The 11,686-nt window shown below is 32.8% G+C and overlaps 1 protein-coding gene across 1 annotated transcript; it reads right to left on the reverse strand.

The window, feature by feature from the left end:
• Positions 1-1,540: 1,540 nt before the first annotated feature.
• On the reverse strand, positions 1,541-10,371 carry LOC111389013. The gene is made up of 9 exons (XM_023013857.1): positions 10,241-10,371; positions 9,861-10,049; positions 9,568-9,791; positions 7,764-7,822; positions 4,183-4,404; positions 3,474-3,603; positions 2,532-2,848; positions 2,267-2,411; positions 1,541-1,895 (listed from the first exon to the last, which is right to left on the reverse strand). Exons 1-9 carry the CDS (start codon positions 10,248-10,250, stop codon positions 1,656-1,658), a joined length of 1,536 nt encoding a protein of 511 aa, XP_022869625.1. The 5' UTR covers positions 10,251-10,371; the 3' UTR covers positions 1,541-1,655.
• Between the last annotated feature and the right edge of the window lie 1,315 nt (positions 10,372-11,686).

Below are 11,686 nucleotides of genomic sequence, written 5' to 3' on the forward strand. Positions count from 1 at the left end.
ATCAAAAATTTTTCAACCACTCATTTTTCAAAAAAATATTATTCATCTCATTATAATCTACAAATAATGGGGCTAAAACGGGAGTTAGGCTTAATATGTTAGACCTTTCCTGAGCCTCATGAAAAGACCTTTCATCAGCACTGCTCTCATCAGTAAGATCGACAAGTTTCTCAATTCGAAGTGGCAGCCCAAGTTCAAGTCTAAAACACATAAATTGAATTGGACTTGTTCACACCAGTCAGAGAAATTAAACCCATTAAACAGTGGTACAAATGAAACATGCTAATGCAGAGAAACGAGAACAGATATTGCAAAATATAAAATGCTCTAACATTAATGTTTTGAGTTTAGATTTAAATACTTAAATTCATATTTAAATAACAATAAATGTGTACCGTTATTCTCCTTTGGGTGTACTACGTTATACCATCATAATAATATAATGATGCTAATTTAATTTCATTTAATTGGCAATTAAATATACTCTAATAAAAAATGTATGATATCTTCGAATATACAAACACATCCGACCAAGTAAATCAATTAACAACGATCATATTCAAGATTAATAAAATTAACTGATCAACCTTTGGGCGATCCATAATAATTTTATAATCTATGAATGACAATATACTCTTGACAATAATAATCATAATGTCATCTTCATTTATAAGCATTAAACTATCAAGAGTAATTGACAAATAAATTATGTAATTTAGTGTACGAAATACCATAATGTTTGGCCACTTTGATGACTAACAAACAGCATTAATCGAACATTAATATAAATAAAACATTTATGTAAGTGATTCATCAAAACTTTAAATGGAACATTTTTCATCCCAATTTGTTATGTGTAAGTTAATTACCATAGAAATTTTATTCACTTTCAACGATGAATAAGTAAGATATGAGAAGTAAGTGATTAAATTAGATATAATCCATAATTCAAATTGCACGGAAGATGCTACCGAAACTACTCTGACACTTTAATTTTGTTTCTTTGGAAAGAGGAAATCGAGTTCCGATATGCTAAGCTTGTCTCCTTTAAGATAACTATATATAAAAACCCCCGTTAACATTTGACTTTTGTACAGAGTATTCAACCCACACATGATTAATCATAAACCCATTCTGGCCATCATCAATAATAATTGAATCCTGAAAATATGTAGACAACTTTATGCGTGAATGTGTGCATATACAAGTACATACATTGACCTGCAAAAGGTGCGAGAACAGGAAAGAGACCTCTATGCAAATATTTTAACCAAATTTCAGTTTGAGTCAATTGTGGCATTAAGCATAAACTTGATCATAAAATGATGTCAAAATAAAATAAATAAGCATAGTTCCTTGTGTGCCAAAACCCAAATAGCAGAAGGTAAAGTAGTATCTTTTGGGCTCCATGAATATATAATGATTTTGGTAAACATTTATAGGCGGATTTATCTTATTATAATTAACTTTAATAGTCTGAGGGGTATCCCTATGCAAAAATATAATCATTCATGACAACGTTAAATTTACGAATTAAGAGTTAAATATAAGGACAAATATTACTATTATATATAATGAAACACTCGATGTTATACAAAACTTGTAAACCCAGTATAAATCACATATTGAGTAAACAAAAGGATAGTTGATAACATCTAAGAAATATGAATTTCAATTCTCTGAATTGCAGTTTTCAGCTCCTGCTGCAGACTTCCCCTTTCTGGCAACAAAACTATATCTTTCCAAACAGAACCCGGCTGAGTAATATAGTCCGAGTCTTTATAGAGATCATAAATGGTTTCTGCGTCGTCATTCAAATCGCTTACTGAAGCAAAACATTTCATTTCATTTGGATCAACTAATAGCTTACTGTTTCCATCTTTCCACGCTATCAGCTGTAAGAAATTAATTTCAACATAGATTATATTGAATTACAAAGATGCAAGTTTGGCAACATGCATTAAATTTTAGTTCGAACTCTTCGTCTAAACAAAAAGAGGATCATAAGAGTGCTACGAGTTTTAAAGAAGGAAAATCTCCAAAATAGGTTATTATATAACATTTGTACCAATAATGGAAGAAAAAGAATCTCAGTTTTCCCCTTGAGTTCACAAAATGAATCATTTTGTTTGAATTTACTATATGAACCTTTGAATGGAAGCTCATATATAAAGATCTAGAATAAAATGAGATGTTGAATTACTGTTGTAACAAGTGAGAATCTGAAAAAGGAAAGAAAACTATGTACACAGAAACTGAAGTTTACCACTGGAGGACCTCCTGAAGCATTTGTGCAATATAGCCTTGCCTTATCTACAAGTTCACAATATCTTGGAAATGCACTTGCAAATCTTTTGTGGGACTTCAACTGTGACTTTACCCTCACTGCCCTACCCATTTGGATTGCTCTTCTGCAGCAAGTTAGAAAGGACAAATAGAAAACTGAAAAGTATTACTTAAATGAATGACTAAAAGATGTTAATATCACCCAGAGAATGGTGAAAAACATCTACTTGAATTTTGGATCGTACCTGATACCTCTAACAGCAGCCAGATAGGCATCACAGAAAACTCCAACCAATTCTATCTTATATGGTTTTCTGATCTTAGCTTCTTTTCCCTCTTCCCCTTCAATCTGCACCCAGTAATTTTCGGTGACAGTACCATCCTCTGCAACCTGGTAACCATCTCCCATGCGATACCGGTGTTTGTGTACATTTCTTGCCATGCAAATTGTCTGCTCAACAAACGGGATCCATGATAGGGTTCCATCCATGATCACATCACGCCCTTCATTTAGTGCTGTTACCAAGAGTGATGATGCAGCATCAGTGGATGATTGGTGGACCTAGTTAATGAAAAATATCAGTTCTGGGAAATCAAATACATGACATATCAGAGTATGATGCAGCTTGGTATAGAGACACGTAGAAACTTTAATCACTTCGTATTTAATTCAGTTCTCTGTTTGTAATGAAAACCGTACTCATATATTTTTTTAAAGCTCTAATAAGAAGAAAAATAATTGCAATCAAATCTAACAACTATTCATTTTTTCACTGAAAATAAGTTTTTGACTTGGAATGTTCATTTTTTCACCTCAAGAAGACAAATTTTCCACATTTTACGTGTTTACACCATCCATCATCCCAATAAGCAACACACTCACAAGTCACAAGCAATTGGCTTCTGCAGTGATGCATCAAGTCAGTTCCTTGACTTGTTGAACTCTCTAGTTCACTTGTCTTTCAGTCAACAACATGTTAACTCAAGAAGACACAGAAATTCATTGTGAATTTGAACTGAATGCTGATTACACTAGAAATCGACCTAATTGAAGGTCTCATTGTCATGCATTCAAGTTGGCAATGGTCGAAAATACATTAAATTCATCTCGATATAAAAAGTTAAAAGTAAAATTTTAAAGTTGACAAAACAATGGGTAGTTATGTATTCAATGAAGAGAAAATTACCAATTCAGCAGTTTGAAGCATGTCGTGGTGATGACCCCTGGAACTAAGAGCTCTATAGATGACATCTGTCTCCTTGAATGCATCTGCCTCAACTACCACTGCATTCGCTGCAGCACCTGACCAGAATGATCTGCCGAATCGCAAATCCACTTCCCATTATCAGTACCAGCTTCAATTTTGCTTGTCTTAATAACATGATAGTCTTCATTGGGACAATATTACAAACACTTCGAACTATTCCATTTTGTGATAAAATTTGTATAGATCAGTTTTCCAAAAAGCACTAAAACAAATCAATCAATTCCATAAAATGATTTATATATATATAATCCACTTTTCTATTAGTAACAGAATTACAAGTTTGTGTTAAAAAAATAAAATAAAAATCCCACAATAGTTTTCGTTGGGAAAATATTTCACACGCTTTTGAACTATTCCATTTTGCTGTAAAATTTTTATAGATAAGTTGTCCAAAGCATGCATGTTAAGTGTTTACAAACGGTATAATATAAATAGATGGAATTAAGTAGCAACTTGTGGTTCTAACTAGTAGTTTGACCATTACACTTTTGAACTATTGCATTTTGCTATAAAATATGTATAGATTAGTTGTTCAAAATAAAATCAATTTAATTCCACAAAATGATCACTATCCAACATCCCACTTCTCTAACAGTTAACAGAATTAAAAGGGGTTGTTAATAATTACTCCTTCATAATGTCTTTGAGGACAGTGCTCTTGCCAGCACCCATTCCACCACCCATAAGGAGGAGCACCGGACTTCTTTCACTGTGAGCAACTGGCACCATCACCTCCGATTGATTTAATTCTTCATTTGATGTGGTGCCAATGGCTTTCATCTCCTCCACTAGTGTAGAGAACATCCTTGTCACTTTAAGGTCCTGGCTTATTTTCTCGAATCTCTGCTTCCTGTAATTCAAATGCATCTTAATTAATCAATAATAGGAAAGAGGAAATGATCATATTCCCCAGAAATCTCGCAAGTTTTCATAGAACGTAAAATTGAATCTCTGGTAAATTCTATAGAGTGACTTTGGTGATTTTGTAACAGTCTATAGTTGAAATGGTTTTGTTACTATTTGCCTTCAACATTATGACTTGCTAGTTCACTAAAATAGAAACAAAAGTTCAATGTTGGTGTGTAGTTGGTTGCTGACATTTTTGGAAGCCGAAGCATTTGGTCCAGGAAACTGATTGATTACAAACCAAAATCCGGCCCACTTGATGATCCAATTAATTGAAACTCCGGAAGGTTAAAAAAAAAAAAAAAATGTTTTGATGAAACACACTTTCAATATTGAAATGCTACTCTTCTGAATGGATGACACGTGAATTTGTTCACACCGTTGGATTCGCAGTGTTGCCTTATTTCATATCAATTCAGTCTCTTCCTTTTCTTCGTGTAGTCTGCTCTCGGGTTGTATCTGGTCATCCTCTAGATGATTCTTGGTAATTTCTGTATGAAATATTATAGTGTGACTGAGAGAGAAGAAGAGCAAAGGCAATACTTTCTTTGTCAGTAGCCATTGTGAAATATTGTAGTGTGAGAGTGAGAGATTGAAGGATTAGGGTTTAAGAACCTTGGTGTTAGTACTATAATTGAAAATTTGTCTATTTTCGGGACTTTATGGTGGATTCAAGTTTAATCCTAAAGAATGCTCAACGCGGGGATTAGGTATTAGTAGTAGTTGTTGAACCTTCGGGGCCTTTGGCAGAAAATTTCATGTTCTTGTGGTTCTAGGAGTGTAAATGGCTCATTGGCTCACAAGGCCTGTGACTCGACTCGAAAACCAACTAGAGCCGAGCCCCATTTTGGAGCATCGGCCTGAGCCCAACAAATTTATTAAAAAAATAATAATAAAGCTTTGGTAGCTACACATGCAGCTACACGCAAGTTGCCTTTTTTTAAAAATTAAAAAAATCACGAGCCGGCTCGACTGGATAAAGTCGGAGTCGAAAGTTCGGGTCAAGCCTAGAATTTTTGGCTCAGACCAAAAAAATTCGAACCATTTTACTCGAACCGAGTTTGAGCTTCGCGTTTCTGATCGACTCATTGACATTCCTAAGTTCTTGATTTTTTCTTTACTATTTTTTGTTTTTAAATCTTCGAGTTACAAACATTGAGTCACAAAATTGAGACCAACGGTGGTATTAGAGCTTTGAAATCTCTATTTTTAAATCTCAAATTTGTTTTCTAAAACAATCCAGTTCTATGACTCTTAATTCTTTTAGGGGTCGTTTGTCTCCCATTTTATAAGAATGAGAATGAAAAATTTAGTCGTTATGGCTCCACACAAGAGATAGAAATTCAAATTTGGTGGTTTGATGTGATGGATAACGGTCATATTTTTTATTTTAATGAGGAAAGAATATGAAACAAGCTGAGCCTTATAAAAACATTAGATCTGTAAAAATCTATAAATTTTCTGGTCAAGAAACCCTTCGATTTGAACTTGAATCTAATCTGTAGTACTCTTTGAGAACATATTTCGCACCTACAGTTTTGGTAATATATTTTATAAACCCCCCTACATTAAGTTTTGTTCTCAAGAATATATAGCCATCGTCTTTAGATGATTCTTGAAACCACCCCCCTATATTTACCTTTGTCTATGGATATTGAAAGAACCCTAGAATCTGAGGGAAGTAGGATTCGGTCCAAAGAAATCTATAAGTGACATGCATATTTTTTTCTTGAAAAATTATAATCTACTGTTGTGTGATAGCTGTTATTGATTGAAGTTGAGTGAGTTATAAATTTACATCTGTGTTAACATAATATTGTGTTGAAACTATGAATTAATACTCATATTCTGCTTCAATCTCTTAAGCATTTATCCACATGTGAGTAAACTGTGAATTGCATGCTTTAAATCCTTATTGTTTACTGAGTGTAAGCATATTTGAGTGTTGTACAGTTGTTGCATGATCTTTGCTTATTCTCTTACTTTAAACATCTTGAGGCATATATTCTTTGGATTTGTGATTTGTTCACTTAAGTTTAACCTCTGTGATATATTCCTATTCTCTGTCTATAATTTCTTGAACACTATCACTACAATATTGCACACCATGATCACTAGGATAGATGTTCAGATTATTGTTCACACAAGTTGGATCTTTTGTTTAACGAAGTGATCTTGTTTATGCAGAGGATCCTTTAGATAAGCAACTACAAAGCATACTGAATTAGTTTTGCTATGATCTAAACCTTAAATCCATTGTATCAATCTTATTTTAGAAGCTTTGAGAAAATAAATTTGTGTTTAGAAGTTCAAAGAGAATATATTGAAGAAAGGTTTTTTAGTTTTGATTTTCGATAATCTTATCGAGCAGAGGAAGACTTATTTTAACTGGAGGAAGTCTTCCTTGCCCTCCAATAATTTACATCCAATATATCCACGAAGAGTATGAGACAAGACTTGTTCAAGATCTAGGAATCTGTTTTTTTACTAAGTGACAGGCTTTGTACATCAATAATTTAAATATTATAGTACCCAAGGTACACGATACCTAGTCTTTTTAAAAAGAATACTGACACAATCGTACAATAATACATTTTTGTACAATAATAATACAAACTGACACTGTAGGAAGAATCTTCTTTATTACAAACAACATATTACTATGTTAAAATAAAGTTACGGGTTCATAGATTGTTTTCGGTATGGTTCTCCATGTAAGTCACATGGTAGTCCATGATGATACCACCAAGGGTCTTCTTCAAAGGTCACGTGAGCCTTAAAAGAGATCTTCACTATCTTAAAGATATTTTTTTATATTTTTATTAGAAGACACCAACAGTCAACACATCTACAACCTTTCTCCAGAACACTCCCCCTTAAAGAACAAAACCCTTCACTCTAAAGCATTAGCTGGTGAATGGATAAATTTCATTTATTAATTTATTTAGTTAGTTAGTTAGTTAGTTTTTGTAAAAGTAAAAGATAATGTTATGTCACACTCTCGCATCTGGAAGGATTAATTCCATATAATTTGTGTCACATCTTGTATAAAGTACCCATACTTTTCCACTACTTAATTAATAATGGGCCATTTACTAGGACGAAAAATGCTGTGTAGTGTGTACAGTATCTATTTCAAAGAAATTTTACAGATGCTGCCATGCTGCTGTGGCAGCATTTGTGTGATTCAATTTTTCATATTTTTTTTTTTTTTGCCATATTTCAACTAGATTTTGTCAAGTAACCCATCTGTATGAATTCTGTAAACCAGATTCTGTACGTTTAGCAAAGTTCTGTACTCACCTTGTAGCTGCCATTACTAAGTCCTTGAGTTTTTTCTGATCAGAATTCACACTTAATATCTGCAAAATTAAAATATAATTGAAGAATGAATAGATTACCCACATAGTCACAAATAATACATTGCAATTCACTTTCACAGTAGCTCAGCACTAAATTCTTGAAAGGGGTGAAAAATTTATGTAGAAGCAAAATATAAATATACTGCCATTGTTTGATTCCCATTTTAAGTGAAAAAATGCATTTTTAAATAGTGATTAATGGAGAATGTGTTGTTAAAAATTAAGGAAAAATTTTGGATTCGCTTGAAATATTATTTTATTGAAGAATATATGGTTGAAAATGAGTTTTGAGAAAATGAATTTTTGGAAGAATGGGAATCAAACAAGGGCACTATGTATATGTCAAAAAGAAATCAAAATTAATTTAAAGAAATTTCAAGATGTTGCGGATCCCATTGTTGTCAACCTCACTCCACTTTCAAAGGGCATCTCTCTTTATTCTCATTACTAAGTCATGTTTGACCCTATTATTATTATTATTATGAGGAAATGTGCTTTGAATTAGTGATTTAATGAAAAATGTGTAATTGAAAAATATGGAAAAATTTTAGAATTACGTGTAAAATTATTTTATAAGAGAATGTATGAATGAAAATATTTTGGAAATATGAGTTCTGAAAATACGAGGCTTAGTGCTTGTTTGGTAGGAAATTTGATAATTGATTTTTTAACCGTTAGAGATAAAGTAAGCCCTATCTATGAGAGATGAATTCAAAAATGACGGCTGTAATAGTAAAATAATGGTCAAAAAATTGATTTTAATTGACCTTTTAGTTGTACCAAACAAACTCTTAAACATGGGCTAAATTGAAGAAAGATAGATCCTATGCTTTCAAGTCCCAGTTTTGCCATAATTCTTAAAAGCTCTTTCCTTTCTTTCTTCTTTTTTTTTTTTTCCCTATCAAATTCATTTTTAATTATATACAATTTTTATCAATTTTTTAATCATATATCTCATCAATTTTTATCAAAATTTGTTAAAAATCTAAATTTACCTAAATCGTCATCAATGATTTCCATGTATTTTGAGAGGGATGGGCTGTAAATAGATTGGATTTGCCCATATCCGATCCGATTTGATAGTCCAACGGACATTTAATTGTTAAATCTATATTTGATTTGCTATGTTATCGGATATCTGATCGGATAATCCGATCCAAAATTAAAGAAAATGGAAAAATAATTTTTTTATATTAATCAACTTTTAAGCCCTGTAAAGGTCCATATAACTTTTTAACCAATTCTTGACTAACTTATTTATAGGTTATAAATCATGTGATATCTATGCGGGAAGTGTGAAGTTGGAACCAATGAAAGCAATTCCAATTGTTGGTCTCTTTGTTGTTTATTTTATAAAACAAGATAATTATTTTTTTAACTTATTATAATTAATAAAAAATTAAAAATTATCTAAATATTTCAATTAACAATATTATACTATTATCCAATATTTTTACTATTTGAAAATTGTTTGTAAAATATAATGTGAGTTTTTAAAACGAAAAAATTATGTGTAATAAATTATGTGATAATATATAAAATATATTATATTATTATAGCAAATGGGATCGAATTGACATATATTCATATTTACTTCATTTAGGTAACGGATTATCATCCGATTCAAATCTTGATCGGATTATCGGACTAAGATCATAAATCGATCCCCCATTAATTTCATCGGACTCGAATCAAATTCAGATAGAAATCCAATCCACTGAGGGCAGGTGTAAGAGAACAAGTACCTGAGTCATAATGAGAGGAGCTTGACTCCAATGAAATGCAAAATATCCAAGGATGCATCTCTCGAATTCCTCCGCCAATTTCACATAAAGTTCTTCAGCATTTGCTTCTTTAGCCAAATATTCATACATTTTATCATCAAATCCTTTGGATTTTTTCAAGTATTCATAAGCCAACTTCATCACCTCTGGACATTCACTTTCATCCTTAAATCCCAGCTGCCTCGCTGCATAAAATGTTTCCTTGTAAAAACTACTACTCTTTTTTCTTGGCAAAAAGGGTCGAAGAAACTTACCCACATACTGCGAAAATGTTTCAATTTTTCGGACACGGCCCGACTCGGTTCGATCCAAATACGGAGCAAGATTGTTCTCTTTCAATGTGGATTTAGACTTCCAGTGGCGGTAATGCATCACCCCGGCCGAGATAATTCCGAAGGAGGCTGCAGCCAGGATGTGCGCCAAAATGACCTTGACAATGCCATCTAAAAACAAGATACAAATGGGATTAAGGAAAAGCCAAAGTGACAACCCCCCGGGCGTACAGGGGGTTGTGTGGCGCCCCCCTATTGGGGGGTCCCTGGACGTCCAGGGGTTGTCACCAGAGAATCCCCCATGGGATTAACATACAAAGAGAAAGAGAGGTCAAACCAGGGTGGGTGTGGTGAGGGCTTACCTTTCTGCATGACTGATAAGTTGAGAGGGAAGGAGTGTGTTTTGGAATTGAAAATGAACTCAATTATTGGTACCGAGTTCACTAACCTATATATACAAGGGATATATACATACACAAATGATACATACGTGTTTTGTGTGTGGGTTGGGATAAGGATGGGGATTGGATTGGTGTGGAGGCGGATGGGGTTCGGTGCAGGCAGGGTTGAATTTAGTTATTGGACAGGTATGGAGGCGGGTGGGGTTAGTCTTTAAAGAATGTGATTATGGCACAACCTTTCATTTGTCATATTCAAGTCCCTAACCTATTAGTGGAGGAGGGTGGGGTTAGTCTTTAATGAATGTGACTATGGTCCAACCATTCATTTGTCGTACTCAAGTCCCTAACCTATTAGTGGATGGGGGTGGAACCTTTCATTTGTCGTACTCAAGTCCCTAACCTATTAGTGGATGGGGGTGGAACCTTTCATTTGTCGTACTCAAGTCCCTAACCTATTAGTGAGTGTGGCATCCTCGTGACAGAACCCATCCTTGACTTAGAAAATCAAAATGTTTGAAATGATCAATGTATCCATTTTTAATTAAAAGAGGAAAAGGAAAAGAAAGTATGAAAAAAACAGTGTAAAAGAGGTAACAACTGCATCGAAGATTTTAGTCATGCAAAAACACATGACTTCTAGAAGTCTTGTAATGTTATTTTATTATTTAATAATTAGATTCTCTCGTATACTTGGTATGTATTAATGGATGCTCTTTTATGATTCCTTAAATTACATTGTGTTGTGTTTGCTGAATACGATTACATTTAACTTCTTTCTTACAAATATGTATTACATTTCATATCTTCGGTAAATTGAATTAGTTTTGGATAAAATTAACATGCATTACACAAGTATTAGCCTCTGTTTGGCCCCCATTTTGTAGAATTGAAAATGGGTGGAATAATATTATTTTAAAAAATTAGTTGTTGAAAAAGAAAGAAAAATTTTCGATTTACGTGTATTATTATTTTATGAAAGATTTTTTGATTGAAAATATGAAAGAGAAAAATGTAATGTAATGTAATAAAAATTAATGGGATCAAACGGGACTTAATAAATATATTTGCTGTTAAATAAATTATAATGTCGTAACTCGCACGCAACAAACTACGTGCATTGTACATGCTCCCAGTAGTAATAAATAAATGTATAAAAGATCACAATCTTTTTTAAATATATAGATATATCAACTGGCTTTTCACTAAAGATTTGACAATTGGAATTCTTGGCATTTGTAAATTGCTAGCCATCGTTTGAGCCTCATTATTTGTAGATTATAATGAGATGTTGAAAAAAATTTATTTTACGTGTAATATTATTTTATTAAAAATTGTGTGGTTAAAAGTAAGAAAAAGAAAAAATTAATTTAATGCAATGATAAATAATGGGACTCAAAGGGAGGCTTA

This window comes from Olea europaea, unplaced genomic scaffold (assembly GCF_002742605.1).
Source record: "Olea europaea var. sylvestris unplaced genomic scaffold, O_europaea_v1 scaffold550, whole genome shotgun sequence".
Lineage (NCBI taxonomy): Eukaryota > Viridiplantae > Streptophyta > Magnoliopsida > Lamiales > Oleaceae > Olea > Olea europaea.

What these genes read in the sequence shown, in the direction of transcription:
- LOC111389013 (XM_023013857.1), bottom strand. An exon ending in CTCAAAGACATTATGAAGGA is followed by an intron (nt 3,604 to 4,182) that starts GTAATTATTAAC and finishes GCGATTCGGCAG; the next exon opens with ATCATTCTGGTCAGGTGCTG. An exon ending in CTTCAGGAGGTCCTCCAGTG is followed by an intron (nt 1,896 to 2,266) that starts GTAAACTTCAGT and finishes AATTTCTTACAG; the next exon opens with CTGATAGCGTGGAAAGATGG.